The sequence below is a fragment of the Cherax quadricarinatus genome, chromosome 87 (assembly GCF_038502225.1).
Source record: "Cherax quadricarinatus isolate ZL_2023a chromosome 87, ASM3850222v1, whole genome shotgun sequence".
Classification (NCBI taxonomy): Eukaryota; Metazoa; Arthropoda; class Malacostraca; order Decapoda; family Parastacidae; genus Cherax; species Cherax quadricarinatus.
Genome location: NC_091378.1, coordinates 1111854 through 1139206, shown reverse-complemented (window position 1 = coordinate 1139206; position 27353 = coordinate 1111854). Strand labels below are relative to the sequence as shown.

The following is a 27353-nucleotide window of genomic DNA, read 5'->3' as shown; positions in this document are numbered from 1 at the left end:
CTCATCCAGTTCTCTCACTATTCAGTACACGTCAAGTTCTTTCACTATTCAATACAGGACCACCTCTCTCACTATTCAATACATGACCTCTGAGACACAATATGAGTCTGCATAATGTTGTGTAAGTTTTAACGAAGTTTCCATGACCATTATTTTTTTTTTATTATAGGTATTAGTCATGAACCCAGGCAGTCTGCCTCGTGCGTGTGGATGGCGCATTGCACGCAGCTTGATTAGTGCAATCCGCTTTCTTGTGATTACAGACCAGCTGCACAGGGTAAGATTCTGTACTTATTTTAATGAAAGAACCATATACAGGCATACCTTGCTAATAAAGCGGGTTAGGTTCCAGACTGCTGCCATAAAGCAAATGTTGCCTTAAGTGAGTCACAGTATTTTTTCACTTGCCAGTGTATATAAAAGCTTAAAAAATGTTTACAATATCATTAACTAAGTACACAGTAGTGCTAGGCCTAAAAAATGAATCAGAAGTAAAAATAAATAATTTTTTAAAATTGCCAAAACCCATCTTAAGAGCAAGGCAATTGACAAAAATGATAAACATGAATATAATTGAAAAACGTCGTATTAGCAGAGTGCTCTAAAGTGAGAACCGGATTAATGAGGCATGCCTGTATATACTCCTTTGATAATAAGGTTGAAAAGAGGAGTAAGAGGTGACAGAGGTTCAGTGGCTCTGTAAATGTTAAAATATAATCCTAATTAGAGATTCATTCGTAATTACTGTTTAAGGCGAAAGGTACGATAGGTGTTATAAAAAGTGGAGCGATGAACAAAGAAAGTGCATATGCAAAATAATGTGAAGCTACAAAGGATCATGAAGAAGCCCTAGTTTTTTAAAGAAAATTCATTAAAAAAGTCTGTTGGACTATAGCTGTATATCAGTAAAAATCAAGAGAGGAAATTAAAGTTTATTTTCCTCAGCATTACATAAGTTTTCCATTGTATATTTTACTATTGTACATGGAAAACCCTTAAGTTCTGCATTGCATTTCAGGCAAAAAACAGTGAAAAATGTATGTGTATGTGTTTGGTTCCACTTATCTGACTACCTGTGTTTTGGGTAGCTTTTTTTTTATTTTTATTATCACACTGGCCGATTCCCACCAAGACAGGGTGGCCCGAAAAAGAAAAACTTTCACCATCATTCACTCCATCACTGTCTTGCCAGAAGGGTGCTTTACACTACAGTTTTTAAACTGCAACATTAACACCCCTCCTTCAGAGTGCAGGCACTGTACTTCCCATCTCCAGGACTCAAGTCCGGCCTGCTGGTTTCCCTGAACCCCTTCATAAATGTTACTTTGCTCACACTCCAACAGCACGTCAAGTATTAAAAACCATTCGTCTCCATTCACTCCTATCAAACACGCTCACGCACACCTGCTGGAAGTCCAAGCCCCTCGCACACAAAACCTCCTTTACCCCCTCCCTCCAACCTTTCCTAGGCCGACCCCTACCCCGCCTTCCTTTCACTACAGACTGATACACTCTTGAAGTCATTCTGTTTCGCTCCATTCTCTCTACATGTCCGAACCACCTCAACAACCCTTCCTCAGCCCTCTGGACAACAGTTTTGGTAATCCCGCACCTCCTCCTAACTTCCAAACTACGAATTCTCTGCATTATATTCACACCACACATTGCCATCAGACATGACATCTCCACTGCCTCCAGCCTTCTCCTCGCTGCAACATTCATCACCCATGCTTCACACCCATATAAGAGTGTTGGTAAAACTATACTCTCATACATTCCCCTCTTTGCCTCCAAGGACAAAGTTCTTTGTCTCCACAGACTCCTAAGTGCACCACTCACCCTTTTCCCCTCATCAATTCTATGATTCACCTCATCCTACATAGACCCATCCGCTGACACGTCCACTCCCAAATATCTGAATACATTCACTTCCTCCATACTCTCTCCCTCCAATCTGATATCCAATCTTTCATCACCTAATATTTTTGTTATCCTCATAACCTTACTCTTTCCTGTATTCACTTTTAATTTTCTTCTTTTGCACACCCTACCAAATTCATCCACCAATCTCTGCAACTTCTCTTCAGAATCTCCCAAGAGCACAGTGTCATCAGCAAAGAGCAACTGTGACAACTCCCACTTTATGTGTGATTCTTTATCTTTTAACTCCACGCCTCTTGTCAAGACCCTCGCATTTACTTCTCTTACAACCCTATCTTTCTTTCAACACACCGGCCGTATCCCACCGAGGCGGGGTGGCCCAAAAGGAAAAACGAAAGTTTCTCCTTTTACATTTAGTAATATATACAGGAGAAGAGGTTACTAGCCCCTTGCTCCCGGCATTTTAGTTGCCTCTTACAACACGCATGGCTTACGGAGGAAGAATTCTGTTCCACTTCCCCATGGAGATAAGAGGAAATAAACAAGAATAAGAACTAGAAAGAAAATAGAAGAAAACCCAGAGGGGTGTGTATATATGTGCTTGTACATGTATGTGTAGTGTGACCTAAGTGTAAGTAGAAGTAGCAAGACGTACCTGAAATCTTGCATGTTCATGAGACAGAAAAAAGGACACCAGCAATCCTACCATCATGTAAAACAATTACAGGCTTTCGTTTTACACTCACTTGGCAGGACGGTAGTACCTCCCTGGGCGGTTGCTGTCTACCAACCTACTACCTATAACAACCCTATCTATAAATATATTAAACAACCACGGTAGCTTTTTATAAAGCATATATCCACAAATATGTAATATCTAAGGAATGAATACAACATTAGCCTGCAGAATGACTTGTATAATGGATTGCTGTGGATTTTGGTAGTGCACTATGCAGCTAATATCCTATATGTACTTCCTTGCCCAAAATGTCTTGCATACTAGTGGCTTTCTTTTTTGCCTACCAGTATTTTATTACATGTAAACTACATTATTTTTTACAACATAGAAACAGGGGCACAGCCAGAATATCTGTACTGACAAAGATTAGAGGTGGGTGTCCAGTGGGTGTCCAGTTGTAAGTGGGAAAGGAACTTGTTTTGAAGCAATGTTTTTTTTTTTTTTTTTTTTCAACAAGTCGGCCATCTCCCACCAAGGCAGGGTGACCCAAAAATGAAAGAAAATCCCCAAAAAGAAAATACTTTCATCATCATTCAACACTTTCACCACACTCGCACATTATCACTGTTTTTGCAGAGGTGCTCAGAATACAACAGTTTAGAAGCATACACATATAAAGATACACAACATATCCCTCCGAACTGCCAATATCCCAAACCCCTCCTTTAAAGTGCAGGCATTGTACTTCCCATTTCCAGGACTCAAGTCCGACTATATGAAAATAACCGGTTTCCCTGAATCCCTTCACTAAATATTACCCTGCTCACACTCCAACAGATCGTCAGGTCCCAAGTACCATTCGTCTCCATTCACTCCTATCTAACACGCTCACGCACGCTTGCTGGAAATCCAAGCCCCTTGCCCACAAAACCTCCTTTACCCCCTCTCTCCAACCCTTTCGAGGACGACCCCTACCCCGCCTTCCTTCCCCTATAGATTTATATGCTTTCCATGTCATTCTACTTTGATCCATTCTCTCTAAATGACCAAACCACCTCAACAACCCCTCTTCTGCCCTCTGACTAATACTTTTATTAACTCCACACCTTTTCCTAATTTCCACACTCCGAATTTTCTGCATAATATTTACACCACACATTGCCCTTAAACAGGACATCTCCACTGCCTCCAACTGTCTCCTCGCTGCTGCATTTACCACCCAAGCTTCACACCCATATAAGAGTGTTGGTACTACTATACTTTCATACATTTCCTTCTTTGCCTCCATAGATAACGTTTTTTGACTCCACATATACCTCAACACACCACTCACCTTTTTTCCCTCATCAATTCTATGATTAACCTCATCCTTCATAAATCCATCCGCCGACACGTCAACTCCCAAGTACATCTGAAAACATTCACTGTTTTCTTTAGGGAGCTTTGAGGGCTGAGGTAATTTTTGGGGGTTGAAGCCTACCAGACCTTCCTTGGCACTTCCACTGTATATAAATATTGATTTTTTTTTTGACTCATGAGTTTATTTGACTTCATAAATTGATATGGCATGTTTCAATTTTAAAATAAGGCTGTGAGGTATTTACCATGTATCTTAAGATTATATAAAGGTATTAAAGTTTAATATGCTTAAAATATCGCTTTTTCTAGGTGAGATTGGTGAGCATCCTGGTGTGCTTTCGAGAGCAGTATGGTAGCTTCCTGTTCTCGCATGTCATACAGAACCAGCTTTATAAAAGTCTTATCTCAGGCTTGCGGAGTCGATGCAATCCACCCGTGTACTTTACGACGTTGTTGGCTCTGTGTCCTAAAGTGACTATAGACCAGGTGAGTTGATGCTTATTTCTTGACATAATAATGTCAATTAAAGTTGTTCTGAAGAAGTGATAGATGCAAAATAATAATCATATGATCATGTGGCATTGTGTTGTTTACAGTAGTAGATCAGTTGACATAATTAGTTAAATGCATGTTTTTTTTTTTTTTTTTGAACTCGTCAGCCATCTCCCACCAAGGCAGGGTGACCAGGAAAAGAAAACCAAAAGTACAGTAGGGCCCTGCTTTATGGCGTTTCACCTTATGGCATTCTGCTAACACAGATATTTCAAATTATGACCAAAACTTGCTATGTGGCTACTTTCACCTGACTTTCTATTACAGTCACCACGCCCCACCCATTTTGTTTACTTTTTCTGTGAGCACCGCGTCTTTCCATTATGTCTGGAAACTTTCCAAAATTTCAAGTGTTTTAAAGTTATTTCATGTTTTATATATTTTATTTTATTATTATCACACTGGCCGATTCCCACCAAGGCAGGGTGGCCCGAAAAAGAAAAACTTTCACCATCATTCACTCCATCACTGTCTTGCCAGAAGGGTGCTTTACACTACAGTTTTTAAACTGCAACATTAACACCCCTCCTTCAGAGTGCAGGCACTGTACTTCCCATCTCCAGGACTCAAGTCCGGCCTGCCGGTTTCCCTGAACCCCTTCATAAATGTTACTTTGCTCACACTCCAACAGCACGTCAAGTATTAAAAACCATTTGTCTCCATTCACTCCTATCAAACACGCTCATGCATACCTGCTGGAAGTCCAAGCCCCTCGCACACAAAACCTCCTTTACCCCCTCTCTCCAACCTTTCCTAGGCCGACCCCTACCCCGCCTTCCTTCCACTACAGACTGATACACTCTTGAAGTCATTCTGTTTCGCTCCATTCTCTCTACATGTCCGAACCACCTCAACAACCCTTCCTCAGCCCTCTGGACAACAGTTTTGGTAATCCCGCACCTCCTCCTAACTTCCAAACTACGAATTCTCTGCATTATATTCACACCACACATTGCCATCAGACATGACATCTCCACTGCCTCCAGCCTTCTCCTCGCTGCAACATTCATCACCCATGCTTCACACCCATATAAGAGCGTTGGTAAAACTATACTCTCATACATTCCCCTCTTTGCCTCCAAGGACAAAGTTCTTTGTCTCCACAGACTCCTAAGTGCACCACTCACTCTTTTTCCCTCATCAATTCTATGATTCACCTCATCTTTCATAGACCCATCCGCTGACACGTCCACTCCCAAATATCTGAATACATTCACCTCCTCCATACTCTCTCCCTCCAATCTGATATTCAATCTTTCATCACCTAATCTTTTTGTTATCCTCATAACCTTACTCTTTCCTGTATTCACCTTTAATTTTCTTCTTTTGCACACCCTACCAAATTCATCCACCAATCTCTGCAACTTCTCTTCAGAATCTCCCAAGAGCACAGTGTCATCAGCAAAGAGCAGCTGTGACAACTCCCACTTTGTGTGTGATTCTTTATCTTTTAACTCCACGCCTCTTGTCAAGACCCTCGCATTTACTTCTCTTACAACCCCATCTATAAATATATTAAACAACCACGGTGACATCACACATCCTTGTCTAAGGCCTACTTTTACTGGGAAATAATTTCCCTCTTTCCTACATACTCTAACTTGAGCCTCACTATCCTCGTAAAAACTCTTCACTGCTTTCAGTAACCTACCTCCTACACCATACACTTGCAACATCTGCCACATTGCCCCCCTATCCACCCTGTCATACGCCTTTTCCAAATCCATAAATGCCACAAAGACCTCTTTAGCCTTATCTAAATACTGTTCACTTATATGTTTCACTGTAAACACCTGGTCCACACACCCCCTACCTTTCCTAAAGCCTCCTTGTTCATCTGCTATCCTATTCTCCGTCTTACTCTTAATTCTTTCAATAATAACTCTACCATACACTTTACCAGGTATACTCAGCAGACTTATCCCCCTATAATTTTTGCACTCTCTTTTATCCCCTTTGCCTTTATACAAAGGAACTATGCATGCTCTCTGCCAATCCCTAGGTACCTTACCCTCTTCCATACATTTATTAAATAATTGCACCAACCACTCCAAAACTATATCCCCACCTGCTTTTAACATTTCTATCTTTATCCCATCAATCCCGGCTGCCTTACCCCCTTTCATTTTACCTACTGCCTCACGAACTTCCCCCACACTCACAACTGGCTCTTCCTCACTCCTACAAGATGTTATTCCTCCTTGCCCTATACACGAAATCACAGCTTCCCTATCTTCATCAACATTTAACAATTCCTCAAAATATTCCCTCCATCTTCCCAATACCTCTAACTCTCCATTTAATAACTCTCCTCTCCTATTTTTAACTGACAAATCCATTTGTTCTCTAGGCTTTCTTAACTTGTTAATCTCACTCCAAAACTTTTTCTTATTTTCAACAAAATTTGTTGATAACATCTCACCCACTCTCTCATTTGCTTTCTTTTTACATTGCTTCACCACTCTCTTAACCTCTCTCTTTTTCTCCATATACTCTTCCCTCCTTGCATCACTTCTACTTTGTAAAAACTTCTCATATGCTAACTTTTTCTCCCTTACTACTCTCTTTACATCATCATTCCACCAATCGCTCCTCTTCCCTCCCGCACCCACTTTCCTGTAACCACAAACTTCTGCTGAACACTCTAACACTACATTTTTAAACCTACCCCATACCTCTTCGACCCCATTGCCTATGCTCTCATTAGCCCATCTATCCTCCAATAGCTGTTTATATCTTACCCTAACTGCCTCCTCTTTTAGTTTATAAACCTTCACCTCTCTCTTCCCTGATGCTTCTATTCTCCTTGTATCCCATCTACCTTTTACTCTCAGTGTAGCTACAACTAGAAAGTGATCTGATATATCTGTGGCCCCTCTATAAACATGTACATCCTGAAGTCTACTCAACAGTCTTTTATCTACCAATACATAATCCAACAAACTACTGTCATTTCGCCCTACATCATATCTTGTATACTTATTTTATATATACACACTGATAATTGTAGTACTTATTTTTTGTTTTTTTTTAACAAGTCTGCCGTCTCCCACTGAGGCAGGGTGACCCAAAAAGAAAGAAAATCCCCAAAAAGAAAATGCTTTCATCATCATTCAACACTTTCACCTCACTCACACATAATCACTGTTTTTGCAGAGGTGCTCAGAATACAACAGTTTAGAAGTATACACCTACCATCCGACTTACGACCTGCTCGACTTATGACCACTTGTCTTACGACCGTGTTTTTTATACCAAATTTCTGGGAAATAAACAACTATTTGTGTTGTACATAGTGTTTATCCTAAACCTTACAGTATAAAATACAGTACTAACAACATAAAAAGTAAAGTAAAACATGAAATACCAAAATAAAACAATAAAATAAAATCATTACAAAAATGTTATGTTGATATTCAGTAGTAAAGTTCGACTTACAACCATTTCGACTTACGACCGGTTTCTCGGAACCGAACTCGGTCGTAAGTCGGATGGTAGGTGTATATGTATAAAGATACACAACATATCCCTCCAAACTGCCAATATCCCAAAACCCCTCCTTTAAAGTGCAGGCATTGTACTTCCCATTTCCAGGACTCAAGTCCGGCTATATAAAATAACCGGTTTTCCTGAATCCCTTCACTAAATATTACCCTGCTCACACTCCAACAGCTCGTTAGGTCCCAAATACCATTCGTCTCCATTCACTCCTATCGAACACGCTCGTGCACACTTGCTGGAAATCCAAGCCCCTCGCAGACACAACCTCCTTTACCCCCTCCAACCCTTTCAAGGATGACCCCTACCCCGCCTTCCTTCCGCTACAGATTTATATGCTCTCCATGTCATTCTACTTCGATCCATTTTCTCTAAATGACCAAACTACCTCAACAACCCCTCTTCAGCCCTCTGACTAATACTTTTATTAACTCCACACCTCCTAATTTCCACACTCCGAATTTTCTGCATAATATTTACACCACACATTGCCCTTAGACAGGACATCTCCACTGCCTCCAACCGCCTTCTCGCTGCAGCATTTACAACCCAAGCTTCACACCCATATAAGAGTGTTGGTACCACTATACTTTCATAGATTCCCTTCTTTGCCTCCATAGATAACGTTCTTTGTCTCCACAGATAACGTTCTTTGTCTCCACATATACCTCAATGCACCACTCGCCTTTTTTCACTCATCAGTTCTATGATTAACCTCATCCTTCATAAGTCCATCTGTTGATACGTCAACTCCCAAATATCTGAAAACACTCACTTCTTCCATACTCGTCTTCCCCAATTTGATATTCAGTTTTTCTTTATCTAAATCATTTGGTACCCTCATCACCTTACTCTTTTCTATGTTCACCTTCAACTTTCTACCTTTACACACACACACCCAAATTCGTCCACTAGCCTCTGCAATTTTTCTTTAGAATCACCCATTAGCATAGTATCATCAGCAAAAAGTAACTGTGTCACTTCCCATTTTGTATTTGATTCCCCATAATTTAATCCCACCCCTCTCCCGAACACCTTAGCATTTATTTCTTTTACAGCCCCTTCTATAGGAGGGAGGGGATAAAGGAGGTTTTGTGTGCGAGGGGCTTGGACTTCCAGCAGGCATGCGTGAGCGTGTTTGATAGGAGTGAATGGAGACAAATGGTTTTTAATACTTGACGTGCTGTTGGAGTGTGAGCAAAGTAACATATATGAAGGGGTTCAGGGAAACTGGCAGGCCGGACTTGAGTCCTGGAGATGGGAAGTACAGTGCCTGCACTCTGAAGGAGGGGTGTTAATGTTGCAGTTTAAAAACTGTAGTGTAAAGCACCCTTCTGGCAAGACAGTGATGGAGCGAATGATGGTGAAAGTTTTTCTTTTTCGGGCCACCCTGCCTTGGTGGGAATCGGCCAGTGTGATAATAAAAAAAAAAAAAAATCTATAAATATATTAACCCTTTCAGGGTCCAAGGCCCAAATCTGGAGTCACGCACCAGTGTCCAAGAATTTTCAAAAAAAAAATTTGTTATTTTTTCTTATGAAATGGTAGAGAATCTTTTTGTGAAGGTAATAAAACAAAAAGTACGAAATTTGGTGGAAAATTGACGAAATTATGCTCTCGCGAATTTTGATGTGTCAGCGATATTTACGAATCGGCGATTTTGCCGACTTTGACTCCCATTTTAGGCCAATTACATTATTCCAGTCAACCAAATTCTTAGCTATTTCACTAGTATTACTTCTATTCTATCGATTGAGCACAAGAAATCGCCAAGTCAACTGTTTCAACTACAAAATAAAGTGATCAGAAATTGTTAATTTGGCCAATTTAACACAAAGTTCAAAATATTCCAATTTCAAAATAGGGTCCAGAATGAACAATGTAAGCATTCCTGGCGCTAAACTAACATTTCCTCTGTTCATTAGTTATGTTTTGAGGCTTTACAAATAAATTCCATTTTGATTTTTTATTCACATAATGAATTTTTATTCACACCAAAAAATAGAAGATTTACTGTTATGCAATACTGTAATAATTGTATAAATATCATCACCATATTTGTGAATGTATATTAGACCCACCAGATGATGTGTATTAGATGTGTGAGGTCGTTTGTTTACTCTTGAATATCGGCAAAAATTTAACATTTCTGCTACTTTGAGCTCAGTTTCAAGCCATTTCCAGTGCTAAAACCAATCAAAATCATCTCTATTTCTGTAATATGTCTTCCATTCTATCAAATGAGACCAAGAAATCGCAAATACAACTATAAAAAACATACGATAAAACACTGCAAAGTTGCTGTTTTAATCGAAAAATCATGATTTCATTTTTTTTCTCTCATTATACACAGTGTGCTGCAGGATCTGTTTTATGTGGTGCACTCATACCACATAGATGTATTCTCTCATATCTAGGCCCAAATGTACCACTCACAGTTTATCAGAGTGAGCTGAGCTCATGGCGTAGATCTACGGTTTGGACCCTGAACGTAAAGCCGTAGATCTACGGGACGGACCCTGAAAGGGTTAAACAACCATGGTGACATTACACATCCCTGTCTAAGACCTACTTTTACCGGGAAGTAGTCTCCCTCTCTTCTACACACCCTAACCTGAGCCTCACTGTCTCATAAAAACTCTTTACAGCATTTAGTAACTTACCACCTTTCCATATACAGTGGACCCCTGGTTAACGATATTTTTTCATTCCAAAAGTATGTTCAGGTGCGAGTACTGACCAAATTTGTTCCCATAAGGAATATTGTGAAGTAGATTAGTCCATTTCAGACCCCCCAAACATACACGTACAAACGCACTTAAATAAATACACTTACATAATTGGTCGCATTGGGAGGTGATCGTTAAGCGGGGGTCCACTGTACTTGCAACATCTGTCACATTGCTCCTCTATCCACTCTATCATATGCCTTTTCTAAATCCATAAATGCAATAAAAACTTCCCTACCTTTATCTAGATACTATTCACATATATGATTCAATGTAAACACCTGATCTACACATCCTCTACCCACTCTAAAACCTCCTTGCTCATCCGCAATCCTACATTCTGTCTTACCTCTGATTCTTTCAGTTATAACCCTACTGTACACTTTTCCTGGTATACTCAGTAAACTAATTCCTCTATAATTTTTACAATCTCTTTTGTCCCCCTTCCCTTTATATAAAGGGACTATACATGCTCTCTGCCAATCCCTAGGTACCTTCCTCTCTCTCTTACATTCATTAAACAAAAATACCAACCACTCCAACACTATATCCCCCCCTGCTTTTAACATTTCTGTCATGATCCCGTCAGTTCCAGCTGCTTTACCCCCTTTCATTCTACGTTATGCCCCATGCACCTCCCCCATACTTACATCCTGTTCTTCTTCACTCCTAAAAGATGGTACACCTCCCTGGCCAGTGCATGAAATTACCGCCTCCCTTTCTTCGTCGACATTTAAAAGTTCCTCAAAGTATTCTCGCCATCTCCCCATCTACTAACTCTCCTACTCTGTTTTTAACTGACAAATCCAATTGTTCCCTAGGCTTTCTTAACTTGTTTAACTCCAAAATTTTTTCTTATTTTCATTAAAATTTCTTGACATTGCCTCTCCCACTCTATCATCTGCTTTCCTTTTGCACTCTCTCACCACTCTCTTCACCTTTCTTGTACTCTCCTTATACTCTGCTCTTCTTATAACACTTCTGCTTTGTAAAAACCTCTCATAAGTTAAATTTTTCTCTTTTATCACACCCTTTACTTCTCCACCAATCACTCCTCTTTCCTCCTGCCCCCACCCTCCTATAACCACAAACTTCTGCCCCACATTCTAATACTGCATTTTTAAAACTATTCCAACCCTCTTCAACCTCCCACTACTCATACTTGCACCAGCCCACCTTTCTGCCAATAATTGCTTATGTGTATCTGTACCTAAATAAACTTACACATTGTGTAGGTACACATTAAAATCACGAAGAGTTAAAGATAAAGATAATCTTATTAGTCTTGAGGATGCCATATTAACCCTTAGACTGTCCAAACGTAGATCTACGTTCACTTGCGTAGCGCTCCAAAAGTAGATCTACGTTTTGTTACATGATTTCAAATCAAGGTCGGAGCGCTACGCCCGTAAACATAGATCTACGTTTGGACAGTTTAAGGGTTAATAATAATAAGAATAATAATACACAATAATAATCACTGTGGCACATTAAATGTCATATATTACATTAATATAAACATTTTCATTAATCCATCTATGATATTTTTTCAAAATTATATAATTAACACACTATGTAACATAAACCATGTTAAATTCACCCCATAGTAGAATAAATTAACATAAATATGAGAAGTTAGGTGTAGATGAACATCTATGAACCAAAACCAGGCACGTTTATCTGCTTGTTTACATTCTCCGCGTGCCTCTCCTCTCATTTACTCGTTATTTCTCTCTCGTTTATTTGTTTTACCTTGTTTACTCACCTCTCATCCTACATTAAGATTCCAAATATTTTAAAGTAATGAGTGTACTGTTAACCTGGAGTTTACCTGGAGAGAGTTCTGGGGGTCAACGCCCCCACGGCCCGGTCTGTGACCAGGCCTCCTGGTGGATCAGAGCCTGATTAACCAGGCTGTTACTGCTGGCTGCACGCAGTCTAATGTACAAGCCACAGCCCGGCTGGTCAGGTAATGACTAGGTGCTTGTCCAGTGCCAGCTTGAAGACTGCCAGGGGTCTGTTGATAATCCCCCTTATGACTCAAGAAATCGTAATGACACGATTGCAAACAAACCATACCCCCGGGGGTATGGTTTAATCCCCCTTATGTATGCTGGGAGGCAGTTGAACAGTCTCGGGCCCCTGACACTTATTGTATTGTCTCTTAACGTGCTAGTGACACCCCTGCTTTTCATTGGGGGGATGTTGCATCGTCTGCCGAGTCTTTTGCTTTCGTTTTTCATGTGTAGGTGATTTTCATGTGCAAGTTCGGTACTAGTCCCTCTAGGATTTTCCAGGTGTATATAATCATGTATCTCTCCCGCCTGCGTTCCAGGGAGTACAGGTTCAGGAACTTAAAGCGCTCCCAGTAATTGAGGTGTTTTATCTCCGTTGTGCGCACCATGAAGGTTCTCTGTACATTTTCTAGGTCAGCAATTTCACCTGCCTTGAAAGGTGCTGTTAGTGTGCAGCAATATTCCAGCCTAGATAGAACAAGCGACCTGAAGAGTGTCATCATGGGCTTGGCATCGCTAGTTTTGAAGGTTCTCATTATCCATCCTGTCATTTTTCTAGCAGATGTGATTGATACAATGTTATGGTCCTTGAAGGTGAGATCCTCCGACATGATCACTCCCAGGTCTTTGACGTGGGTTTTTCGCTCTATTTTGTGGAAGGAATTTGTTTTGTACTCTGATGAAGTTTTAATTTTCTCATGTTTACCATATCTGAGTAATTGAAATTTCTCATCGTTGAACTTCATATTGTTTTCTGCAGCCCACTGAAAGATTTGGTTGATGTCCGCCTGGAGCCTTGCAGTGTCTGCAATGGAAGACACTGTTATGCAGGTTCGGGTGTCATCTGCAAAGGAAGACACGGTGCTGTGGCTGACATCCTTGTCTATGTCAGATATGAGGATGAGAAACAAGATGGGAGCGAGTACTGTGCCTTATGGAACAGAGCTTTTCACCGTAGCCGCCTCAGACTTTATTCTGTTGACTACTACTCTTTTTGTTCTGTTTGTGAGGAAATTATAGATCCCTCTACCAACTTTTCCTGTTATTCCTTTAGCACACATTTTGTGCGCTATTATGCCTGGTCACACTTGTTGAATTAGACACATGTGCAACTCTTGGGTATCTTTATTGAGGAAACGTTTCGCCACACAGTGGCTTCAAGTTTCTCCTTTGTATGGACTGATGAAGCCACTGTGTGGCGAAACGTTTCCTCAATAAAGATACCCAAGAGTTGCACATGTGTCTAATTCAACAACATGTTGGTTCTCTGAACCATTCATCTACAATGGTCACACTTGTTGAAGGCTTTTGCAAAGTCTGTATATATTACATCTGCATTCTTTTTGTCTTCTAGTTCATCTAGGACCTTGTCGTAGTGATCCAGCAGCTGAGACAGACAGGAGCGACCTGCTCTAAACCCATGTTGCCCTGGGTTGTGTAATTGATGAGTATCTAGTTGGGTAGTGATCTTGCTTCTTAGGACCCTTTCAAAGATTTTTATGATATGGGATGCTAGTGCTATCGGTCTGTAGTTCTTTGCTATTGCTTTACTGCCCCTTTTGTGGAGTGGGGCTATGTCTGTTGTTTTTAGTAACTGTGGGACGACCCCCGTGTCCATGCTCCTTCTCCATAGGATGGTAAAAGCTTGTGATAGGGGTTTCTTGCAGTTCTTGATGAACATGGAGTTCCATGAGTCTGGCCCTGGGGCAGAGTGCATGGGCATGTCATTTATCGCCTGTTCGAAGTCATTTGGCGTCAGGATAATATCAGATAGGCTTGTGTTAACCAAATTTTGTCTCTCTCTCTTAAAAAATTAATTTTGATCTTCGACTCTCAGTCTGGTTAGCGACTTGCTAAAAACTGAGTCATATTGGGACTTGAGTAGCTCACTCATTTCCTTGCTGTCATCTGTGTAGGACCTATCTTGTTTAAGTAGGGGCCCAATACTGGATGTTGTTCTCGACTTTGATTTGGCATAAGAAAAGAAATACTTTGGGTTTCTTTCGGTTGCATTTATGGCTTTTAGTTCTTCCCGTATATGCATTTTATCACTGTTGCACTCTAAATGTCGTAGTATATTACTCATGGGTTGGGTGGCTTTGCCTGGCCTGGCTGGCTGCCATACCTCCCACACCTGACTTCTCACAATAAATACTACTCACCTCTCACCCTACATTAAGACTCCAAATATTTTAAGGTAAGTAATGAGTGTACTGTGTGTGTATTTTACTTTTTATTGTTTTTAATGCCTAGTTCTATTGCTCACTTAATAGTATATGTTAATGTAAACTTGTTATCTGGCATTTATATGTATTCACAAGTGGAAAAAAAAATGGCGTTCTGCTTTCCAGTTATGTCCACTTTCTAGCGATAGCCTGGAACCTAACCTGCCGTATAAGTGGGGTCCTACTATGCAGTTGTACCCCAAGTTTCAGCCATAATTCGTTCCAGAAGGCTGTTCGAGTGTTGTTACCAAATGAATTTGTTCTCATAAGCATAAGGAATAATGTAAATTAGATTAGTCTGTTTCAGACCCCTAAAAATACACTTACAAAAGCACTTACAATAATGCACTTACATAATTGTTCGAGTTGGGAGCTGTACGAAACTCGGGGTACCACTGTATATTTTTTTTCGTTTAGTAATTTATACAGGAGAAAGGGTTACTTGCCCCTTGCTCCTGGCATTTTAGTCGCCTCTTACAACACTCGTGGCTTATGGAGAAAGGATCCTTTCTCCACTTCCCCATGAATATCAAGTGCATGATGCAGTATATATTAACATGTGCATACATTGCATATGTATTACCATATTTGGTGCTCTATGTAATTGATTTACACAATGAAAAAGCTGCATAAGATATCAGGGAAGCAGCTCCACTGGATAAGTGATTACAATAATAAATAACAATAATCTCCTACTTAGAAACAGATGGGAAACCCATTACCTCACAGATTCTCATGTTATAATTGATACATGTTTGATTTTTCTAGTATATTTTTATGAAGTAATGTTCCATGTACCAGTGGCCTGTGAACATGAAAAATGCATTCCAAACCCCCATACATAAAATAACAGAACATTTATTTACTTATGTAAAGAATGACATGGTTGATGGCTTCAGAGGTGTCGTGGAGTGTTTCTGGTAGTGTATGGATGGAAGGAGGGAGGAGTTTGTCTGAATGGAACACTTATACTCATCTAAGTGATTCTGTACTAAATTACTCATGTTGCTATTGCCTTATTAATCTTAAGTTAGTCTTAAGTTTGCTTGCAATGCTCTGCATATGTAGGGGATTTCGGCATATACACCCATATGTCATTCTCCTTTGTACAAGCATTGTATCATGCTGAAATAAATATTATTACTATTAGCTAGGTTAGAAAGGCTAAAAGTGAGGCACATAACTTAGACATTTTTATTGTGAATGTGTGTTTTTATATGATGTACGTGTTGTGGGCTTATTTTTTTGGTAGAAATCATTGAAGAAAAATGGATTTTTGTTTTTTGAAAGCTAATAATGAGGATTAATTTTTCTTTTCAACACACTGGCTCTCTCCCACTAACACAGGGTGACCCAAAAAAAACAACAAAACTATAAGGATTTCTTTTTACATTTAGTAATTAGATTATATTTGTTTGTAGTTGTTTATAATTGCATATTTATTTGGAATTTAATGCATGTGTTGTGGGTTCATATTTTGATAAAAATCTATTAAGTTTTTATAGATTATTGGTAGTAGAAAATGAGCCACTACAACCAGTTTTGGGGGCATACTCTCATTCTGAACCTAACGGAAAAATAAATGCTACACTATACACGTTGCACTTTTTCTCTGTCCCCTCATGATAGTCTGTATAGCCCAATGAAAATAAATCACCTTGACTTTTTTGGGTTATCCTAGGCAATTTACACTATGTATGAGAATTGTCCTTATGTGTACCTGTGCCTAAATAACCTTATACTGTTAATGCTTACTTAGTCCTCTTTAGTATGAATTACTGCCATATTCTTTAAGCTTATTTATTTTCTTATAGATTGCTTTTGTAGGAGATCATAATGGATTGATGCCACCTGGAACTGGTACTGGATTAGACATCACTTCTGAGGAGTGCAAGTATATTCTGGAGGTGCTTGCTGATCTTCGAAAGGAGTGGACTAACACGGAGTACCTGAAGATCGGAGGAAAAGACAAGGCGATGTATACGCTGCCCACCAAGTCATTAGTACTTGAGGGAGTGTATTTTCATGATCCCGATTTCCTCCCGCTGTTGGTCAGAGAAATGCAAGATCTCCGTCATATTGAAATTCAGGTATGATGGAGCTAGGTGTATTGGATATCTTGTGGACATAATGCTCTGTTATGTCCATTTTGTTGGGTGGCTGATAATGCTGCCAAGTGTGGTGGAGAGAGACCATGGAATGGGTGGAGTTTGAATCCATGGCAAGAAACTCCTGAAACTCGCAGGCTGGTGTGTTAACCACTCGGGCAGCTGGATTTAATAAGATTTATCAAACCTTTATTTTTTTTTATTAACACATCGGTCATTTCTCACCAAGGCAGGGTGACCCAAAAAAGAAGAAACATCCCAGCTTTATAAAAAATTTCTGTAGTAATTTATATAGAAGGGGTTACTATCCTATTGCTCTTGGCATTTTAGTTGCCTCTTATGACACACATGGCATACAGAGGAAAGATTCTCTTCCACTTCCTCATGGAGCAAACCTTTATTTATAGATTTTTTTTCTGAGTGGAGCTCTGGATAGGGCTTTATCAAATCATGATTTGATAAAGCTCTATCCAGAGTAAATGTCTATAACAAAGGTTTGCTCTGCACCAATTATCTTTCTATTATTAACACACTGGCCGATTCCCACCAAGGCAGGGTGGCCCGAAAAAGAAAAACTTTCACCATCATTCATTCCATCACTGTCTTGCCTGAAGGGTGCTTTACACTACAGTTTTTAAACTGCAACATTAACACCCCTCTTTCAGAGTGCAGGCACTGTACTTCCCATCTCCAGGACTCAAGTCCAGCCTGCCGGTTTCCCTGAACCCCTTCATAAATGTTACTTTGCTCATACTCCAACAGCACGTCAAGTATTAAAAACCATTTGTCTCCATTCACTCCTATCAAACACGCTCACGCATGCCTGCTGGAAGTCCAAGCCCCTCGCACACAAAACCTCCTTTACCCCCTCCCTCCAACCTTTCCTAGGCCGACCCCTACCCCGCCTTCCTTCCACTACAGACTGATACACTCTTGAAGTCATTCTGTTTCGCTCCATTCTCTCTACATATCCGAACCACCTCAACAACCCTTCCTCAGCCCTCTGGACAATAGTTTTGGCAATCCCGCACCTCCTCCTAACTTCCAAACTACGAATTCTCTGCATTATATTCACACCACACATTGCCTTCAGATGTGACATTTCCACTGCCTCCAGCCTTCTTCTCGTTGCAACATTCATCACTCATGCTTCACACCCATACAGGAGCGTTGATAAAACTATACTCTCATACATTCCCCTCTTTGCTTCCAAGGACAAAGTTCTTTGTCTCCACAGGCTCCTAAGTGCACTGCTCACCCTTTTCCCCTCATCAATTCTATGATTCACCTCATCTTTCATAGACCTATCCGCTGACATGTCCACTCCCAAATATCTGAATACATTCACCTCCTCCATACTTTCTCCCTTCAATCTGATATCCAATCTTTCATCACCTAATCCTTTTGTTATCCTCATAACCTTACTCTTTCCTGTATTCACTTTCAATTTTCTTCTTTTACATACCCTACCAAATTCATCCACCAACCTCTGCAACTTCTCTTCAGAATCACCCAAGAGCACAGTGTCATCAGCAAAGAGCAACTGTGACAACTCCCACTTTATGTGTGATTCTTTATCTTTTAACTCCACACCTCTTGCCAAGACCCTTGCATTTACTTCTCTTACAACCCCATCTATAAATATATTGAACAACCATGGTGACATCACACATCCTTGTCTTAGGCCTACTTTTACTGGGAAATAATCTCCCTCTTTCCTACATAATCTAACTTGAGCTTCACTATCCTCGTAAAAACTCTTCACTGCTTTCAGTAACCTACCTCCTACACTATACACCTGCAACATCTGCCACATTGCCTCCCTATCCACCCTGTCATATGCCTTTTCCAAATCCATAAATGCCACAAAAACCTCTTTAGCCTTATCTAAATACTGTTCACTTATATGTTTCACTGTAAACACCTGGTCCACACACCCCCTACCTTTCCTAAAGCCTCCTTGTTCATCTGCTATCCTATTCTCTGTCTTACTCTTAATTCTTTCAATAATAACTCTACCATGCACTTTACCAGGTATACTCAACAGACTTATCCCCCTACAATTTTTGCACTCTCTTTTTGTCCCATTTGCCTTTATACAAAGGAACTATGCATGCTCTCTGCCAATCCCTAGGTACCTTACCCTCTTCCATACATTTATTAAATAATAGCACCAACCACTCCAAAACTATATCCCCACCTGCTTTTAACATTTCTGTCTTTATCCCATAAGTCCCAGCTGCCTTACCTATTTCATTTTACCTACTGCCTCACGAACTGCCCCCACACTCACAACTGGCTCTTCCTCACTCCTACAAGATGTTATTCCTCCTTGCCCTATACACGAAATCACAGCTTCCCTATCTTCATCAACATTCAACAATTCCTCAAAATATTCCCTCCATCTTCCCAATACCTCTAACTCTCCATTTAATAACTCTCCTCTCCTATTTTTAACTGACAAATCCATTTGTTCTCTAGGCTTCCTTAACTTGTTAATCTCACTCCAAAACTTTTTCTTATTTTCAACCAAATTTGTTGATAACATCTCACCCACTCTCTCATTTGCTCTCTTTTTTACATTGCTTCACCACTCTCTTAACCTCTCTCTTTTTCTCCATATACTCTTCCCTCCTTGCATCACTTCTACTTTGTAAAAACTTCTCATATGCTAACTTTTTCTCCCTTACTACTCTCTTTACATCATCATTCCACCAATCGCTCCTCTTCCCTCCCGCACCCACTTTCCTGTAACCACAAACTTCTGCTGAGCACTCTAACACTACATTTTTAAACCTACCCCATACCTCTTCGACCCCATTGCTTATGCTCTCATTAGCCCATCTATCCTCCAATAGTTGTTTATATCTTACCCTAACTGCCTCCTCTTTTAGTTTATAAACCTTCACCTCTCTCTTACCTGATGCTTCTATTCTCCTTGTATCCCGTCTACCTTTTACTCTCAGTGTAGCTACAACTAAAAAGTGATCTGATATATCTGTGGCCCCTCTATAAACATGTACATCCTGAAGTCTACTCAACAGTCTTTTATATCCCAATACATAATCCAACAAACTACTGTCATTTTGCCCTACATCATATCTTGTATACTTATCCTCTTTTTCTTAAAATATGTATTACCTATAACTAAACCCCTTTCTATACAAAGTTCAATCAAAGGGCTCCCATTTTCATTTACACCTGGCACCCCAAACTTACCTACCACACCCGCTTTAAAAGTTTCTCCTACTTCAGCATTCAGGTCCCCTACCACAATTACTCTCACACTTGGTTCAGAGGTTCCTATACATTCACTTAACATCTCCCAAAATGTCTCTCTCTCCTCTACATTCCTCTCTTCTCCAGGTGCATACACGCTTATTATGACCCACTTTTTGCATCCAACCTTTACTTTAATCCACATAATCCTTGAATTTACACATTCATATTCTCTTTTCTCCTTCCATAACTGATCCTTCAACATTATTGCTACCCCTTCCTTAGCTCTAACTCTCTCAGATACTCCAGATTTAATCCCATTTATTTCTCCCCACCAAAACTCCCCTACCCCCTTCAGCTTTGTTTCGCTTAGGGCCAGGACATCCAACTTCTTTTCATTCATTTTTTTTATTTTTTTTTTATTAACACACTGGCCGATTCCCACCAAGGCAGGGTGGCCCGAAAAAGAAAAACTTTCACCATCATTCACTCCATCACTGTCTTGCCTGAAGGGTGCTATACACTACAATTTTTAAACTGCAACATTAACACCCTTCCTTCAGAGTGCAGGCACTGTACTTCCCATCTCCAGGACTCAAGTCCGGCCTGCCGGTTTCCCTGAATCCCTTCATAAATGTTACTTTTCTGACAATCCAACAGCACATCAAGTATTAAAAACCATTTGTCTCCATTCACTCCTATTAAACACGCTCACGCATGCCTGCTGGAAGTCCAAGCCCCTCGCACACAAAACCTCCTTTTCTCCCTCCCTCCAACCTTTCCTAGGCCAACCCCTACCCCGCCTTCCTTCCACTACAGACTGATACACTCCTGAAGTCATTCTGTTTCGCTCCATTCTCTCTACATGTCCGAACCACCTCAGCAACCCTTCCTCAGCCCTCTGGACTACAGTTTTAGTAATCCCGCACCTCTTCCTAACTTCCAAACTACGAATTCTCTGCATTATATTCACACCACACATTGCCCTCAGACATGACATCTCCACTGCCTCCAGCCTTCTTGCTGCAACATTCATCACCCATGCTTCACACCCATATAAGAGCGTTGGTAAAACTATACTCTCATACATTCCCCTCTTTGCCTCCAAGGACAAAGTTCTTTGTCTCCAAAGACTCCTAAGAGCACTGCTCACCCTTTTCCCCTCATCAATTCTATGATTCACCTCATCTTTCATAGACCCATCCGCTGACACGTCCACTCCCAAATATCTGAATACATTCACCTCCTCCATACTCTCACCCTTCAATCTGATATCCAATCTTTCATCACCTAATCTTTTTGTTATCCTCATAACCTTACTCTTTCCTGTATTCACTTTTAATTTTCTTCTTTTGCATACTCTACCAAATTCATCCACCAACCTCTGCAACTTCTCTTCAGAATTTCCCAAGAGCACAGTGTCATCAGCAAAGAGCAACTGTGACAACTCCCACTTTATGTGTGATTCTTTATCTTTTAACTCCACACCTCTTGCCAAGACCCTCGCATTTACTTCTCTTACAACCCCATCTATAAATATGTTAAACAACCACGGTGACATCACACATCCTTGTCTAAGGCCTACTTTTACTGGGAAATAATCTCCCTCTTTCCTACATATTCTAACTTGAGCCTCACTATCCTCGTAAAAACTCTTCACTGCTTTCAGTAACCTACCTCCTACACCATACACCTGCAACATCTGCCACATTGCCCCCCTATCCACCCTGTCATACGCCTTTTCCAAATCCATAAATGCCACAAAAACCTCTTTAGCCTTATCTAAATACTGTTCACTTATATGTTTCACTGTAAACACCTGGTCCACACACCCCCTACATTTCCTAAAGCCTCCTTGTTCATCTGCTATCCTATTCTCCGTCTTACTCTTAATTCTTTCAATATAACTCTACCATACACTTTACCAGGTACACTCAACAGACTTATCATAATTTTTGCACTCTCTTTTATCCCCTTTGCCTTTATACAAAGGAACTATGCATGCTCTCTGCCAATCCCTAGGTACTTATCTTCCCATTTATTAAATAATTGCACCAACCACTCCAAAACTATATCCCCACCTGCTTTTAACATTTCTATCTTTATCCCATCAATCCCGGCTGCCTTACCCCCTTTCATTTTACCTACTTATCCCCCTATAATTTTTGCACTCTCTTTTGTCCCCTTTGCCTTTATACAAAGGAACTACGCATGCTCTCTGCCAATCCCTAGGTACCTTACCCTCTTCCATAGATTTATTAAATAATTGCACCAACCACTCCAAAACTATATCTCCACCTGCTTTTAACATTTCTATCTTTATTCCATCAATCCCAGCTGCCTTACCTATTTCATTTTACCTACTGCCTCACGAACTGCCCCCACACTCACAACTGGCTCTTCCTCACTCCTACAAGATGTTATTCCTCCTTGCCCTATACACGAAATCACAGCTTCCCTATCTTCATCAACATTTAACAATTCCTCAGAATATTCCCTCCATCTTCCCAATACCTCTAACTCTCCATTTAATAACTCTCCTCTCCTATTTTTAACTGACAAATCCATTTGTTCTCTAGGCTTCCTTAACTTGTTAATCTCACTCCAAAACTTTTTCTTATTTTCAACAAAATTTGTTGATAACATCTCACCCACTCTCTCATTTGCTCTCTTTTTACATTGATTCACCACTCACTTAACCTCTCTATTTTTCTCTATATACTCTTCCCTCCTTGCATCACTTCTACTTTGTAAAAACTTCTCATATGCTAACTTTTTCTCCCTTACTACTCTCTTTACATCATCATTCCACCAATTGCTCCTTTTCCTTCCCGCACCCACTTTCCTGTAACCACAAACTTCTGCTGAACACTCTAACACTACATTTTTAAACCTACCCCATACCTCTTCGACCCCATTGCCTATGCTCTCATTAGCCCATTCATAACATCAGCAATCATCTGTTTCTTGTCATCCGCACTACATCCACACACATTCAAGCATCCCAGTTTTATAAAGTTTTTCTTCTTCTCTTTTTTAGTAAATGTTTACAGGAGAAGGGGTTACTAGCCGATTGCTCCCGGCATTTTAGTCGCCTCATACAACACGCATGGCTTACGGAGGAAAGATTCTTTTCCACTTCCCCATGGACAATAGAAGAAATAAAGAAGAACAAAAGCTATTTAGAAAAAGGAGAAAAAAACCTAGATGTATGTATATATATATATGCATGTGCGTGTCTGTGAAGTGTGACCAAACTGTAAGTAGGAGTAGCAAGATATTCCTGTTATCTAGCGTGTTTATGAGACAGAAAAAGACACCAGCAATCCTACCATCATGTAAAACAGTTACAGGTTTCTGCTTCACAGTCATCTGGCAGGACGGTAGTACTTCCCTACTGCTATGTTTAAATGACATTGAAAATATAATTTTTTCAGGTTCCACTTTGTGAGTCAGTTGTGAGTTGTAAGGGGACTACACAAAATTTTAAAAGTGTGGAATTTAGTAAATTTTTTTTTCTTTATTAATGTTTCCCTCAGAGGCAGGGTGAATTTTATTTTATTCAGGGATCTTTTTACATTGGTCAATAGAGACTGACTCTCCCACCGTAAAAATCTCTTGCTTGGTCTCGGCCACCTTAACCCTTTGAGGGTTTTGGTCGTACTAGTACGTCTTACGTGTAGGGGTTTTTGACGTACTAGTACTCATAAATTCTAGCGGCCTCAAATCTAGTGGGAGAAAGCTGGTAGGCCTTCATATGAAAGAATGGGTCTATGTGGTCAGTGTGCACAGTCTAAAAAAAATCCTGCAGCACACAGTGCATAATGAGAAAAAAAAAACTTTGACCATTTTTTTTTAATAAATCAACGACTTTGCAGTGTATTTTCGTATGGTATTTATTGTTGTATTCTAGTTTTCTTGGTCTCATTTTATAGAATGGAAGACATATTACAGAAATTGAGATGATTTTGACTGGTTTTACAATGAAAGGTGCCTTGAAATTGAGCTCAAAGTAGCAGAAATGTTCGATTTTTACCAAACTTCAAAAGTAAACAAATCGTGCCAAGCGTGCAATACACGTCAACTGGTGAGTCTAATATTCTTTCACAAGTGCACCAATAATATTTATACCATTTTTTACACTAATGCAGTAGTCTGCATAACAGTAAATCTTATATTTTTTGTGAAAATAAAAATTCAAAGTGGAAAGCAAAAGAATATAAGAGGGGCCTTGAGACGTGACTAATGACTAGAGGAAATGTCATTTTAGTGCCAGGAATGTCTTTCTTGTTTATTCTGGACCCTATTCGGAAATTGGCATCTTTTGAAATTTGTGTGAAATTGGCAAAATTGCTAAATTCTGACCACTGTACTGGATAGTTGAATTTCATAAATGGGTGGTTTCTTGCACCCATTCGATAGAAAAAATGGAGTTTTAGCGAAATATTCATGTTTTTTGTCGACTAGTACAGTGAAATTGGCCGAAAATGGGGCTCAAAGTGGGCAAGAACACCGATGCGTAAACATCGCCGAGACCGCTAACTTTGCGAGAGCATAATTCCGTAAGTTTTCTATCAAATTTCAAACTTTTGGTGTCTTTATGATCGGGAAAAGATTCTCTATCTTTTCATAAGAGAAAATAATTTTTTTTTTTTTAAATTTGGCCGACCCTGAGAACGAGTTTCGGAGAGGGCCTGTCGACCCTCAAAGGGTTAAATGATCAATATTTTGGCGTTCAGACCTTTTAATGTCTTGTCCCAGCTTCGCCTTATTTATTGGAATGTTTTAAAATTTTGTTTTCCAGTTTTTCAATGAACTGGCCAAATCCCATCGTGTTTTCCAGTTGTATTTGGCAAATAATTAAGTACCACTGTCCATCCTAGGAATTCCCGTCATATACTCATGTTATAAGAATGAGCTCGTACATGATCATGTACAGCCACTCGACTTGCTTTAGCCTCATCCTTGCATATAATTTACCTGTTTGAGTTTGCATGGGTTGGTGAGCACCAGCTCTTGGTTCTCCCTATTTAATTTCAGAATAGATTTTAGAAAATATTTTGATAACCACAGTGTATCTGTAGTTATCTCATTGTTTAACTGTAAAGAGGTAGTATTATTTTTGTATTCTGATATCAAGTGTTGTTTAACCCTTCTGAATTTAACTGTTCCCCATGGTTATAATTATTTATTGTTATAATTACTTTTCTGAATATTTAACTTATAAAAATCTTTACAGTATAATGGAACGCCATGTATGCTGAGGGCCCTGAGCACACATTGCCGTCATTTGGAATCTCTCTGCTTCCTTGAACCACAAATGGAAGTTTCTGTATTGGAGAAGGACATTCTTAATATCCTCTTTGGTGTTCCATCAATTTATGGTAACAGGACTCCATTTGGGATACTTGACAGATTTGCCGAAGAAAAAGAATTTAGAGAAAAATTTGTAGTACAGTTTCCAAACTTAAGAAAATTGGATATTGACGAGTTGTATTTTGAGGAGGAACTGTTACATGATGTATATACTCTTGCCTTGATTCTCCAGCCCAAAATCTCATCCTTTGGAAAGCATACTGGATTGACAAGACATATTATTGCAAAATACAGGCGACTCTGGACTATAGTGAATGAAAGTTCGTTTTCTAATGTTAGTGTGTATTTAACTAAAGCTAAATTTGTTGATAGCATATCTGATGTACCAGGTGATACTGAGCTTGACCTGAAGTACATTGAAGAGGTGTTACCGATGTTCAAGACTTTAAAGTCTGTAGAATTGCTGAAGAGCAATTGGAATGAGAATCATGTAGCCAAATTTTGTCAGTTATTAGGAAATCATGTAGATGCCATTTCATTAATTGACTGGCCAGTAAATGAAGTATCTTGCCTGAGTAACATCAGTCACTTGCGGTTAACATTTATGCGGCAATATTCGTTTGATCAGGTGCACCAGGTCTTGGATAATTGTCCAAACCTGCAGACACTGAGCATGCATGCTATGTTTCAAGAACATTCTCGAGTCAATCATGACAGAGGAGATGAACTGCAGCAGTTTGGCCAAATGATGGATGAGGATCAACGTTTCTTTGAGAACCTTATTGTTGAAGAATTAATACAATATCCAGAGCTTCAGATTATTGTTATAGGAGCTAATCAACATCCACCCAGAGATATGCTGGGTAATCCTGTTAATGTTCAAGGAGGTATACAGGGAGCCAGACCTCCCTCCAGGTATGACAGGATATCCAAACCCAAGTTCAAGATTCACCACAAACTAACAACCTTACGTATTGCATCTCTGTTTGAAGCACCCAGAGAACCCTCAGAAGTAAGTCACATTCAACAAAAATCTGCAGTTAAACAGGGTGTGGCACATACTTTTATGCAGTATTGCTGATCACACAGACTTAGCATTTCATGAAATAAATACTACAATGAAATTTCAGTAATTTATTTTATGATAATATTTTATTAACTTACACTTCAAGAATTTTGAGAATTACAATTTAATTGTGATCATACAGGAAAGTACTTAGTACACACATCATTTCTGTAGGAAATGTGTTCTCATTCAGCCATCAGAGTCATGGTTGCTAATTGTTTTACTCTTTTGCAGGCCTTCCTCCTGAGTCTTCTGGAGAGGGTTCCAAACCTTCGGAATTTATGTATGGGGATGTGGATGGGCTCCCTGAGTCACAGGAGAGAAAACTTAACGTGTACTGGCAATGCTTTAGTCAGCGTTGCCACAGACCAGACGCGGATTGACCCTGTTTTGACTCAGTTGGAACAGGTAGTACAGCTTGTACCTCTGCACGCTTTCATAATGTGTACAGCCTCTCCTCACTTAATGATGGAGTTCCGTTCCTAAGACCACGTCGGTAAACGAATTTATCGCTAAGTGAGGAGCATACTATAATGGTAGTAGGTTTGTGTCAACCATCTTTGATATTGTTTAATGTCACCTTTGCACCATTTATAACATTTCTGGTATATTTTTAAATGTTTATACAGTAGTGTACTGTACAGCCTCTTCTCACTTAGCGACGTATTCGTTTACCGATGACTCAGACTTATGATGGGCTCTCTGA

General features: G+C 39.8%; 1 protein-coding gene across 3 annotated transcripts in view; it reads left to right on the top strand.

The window, feature by feature from the left end:
* Positions 1-27353, top strand: part of LOC128703788 (uncharacterized) — a 40695-nt gene that overhangs the window by 8244 nt on the left and 5098 nt on the right. For 2 of the 3 annotated variants that reach the window (XM_053798621.2, XM_053798620.2), the window contains exons 2-6: positions 170-277; positions 4229-4405; positions 16753-17028; positions 25505-26593; positions 26882-27055. In XM_053798621.2, the coding sequence (XP_053654596.1) occupies positions 179-277; positions 4229-4405; positions 16753-17028; positions 25505-26593; positions 26882-27055 (1815 nt within the window). In that variant the 5' untranslated portion in view covers positions 170-178. Of the gene's footprint in view, positions 1-169; positions 278-4228; positions 4406-16752; positions 17029-25504; positions 26594-26881; positions 27056-27353 lie in introns of those variants that run through there. The other variant, XM_053798622.2, reaches the window with a different exon arrangement.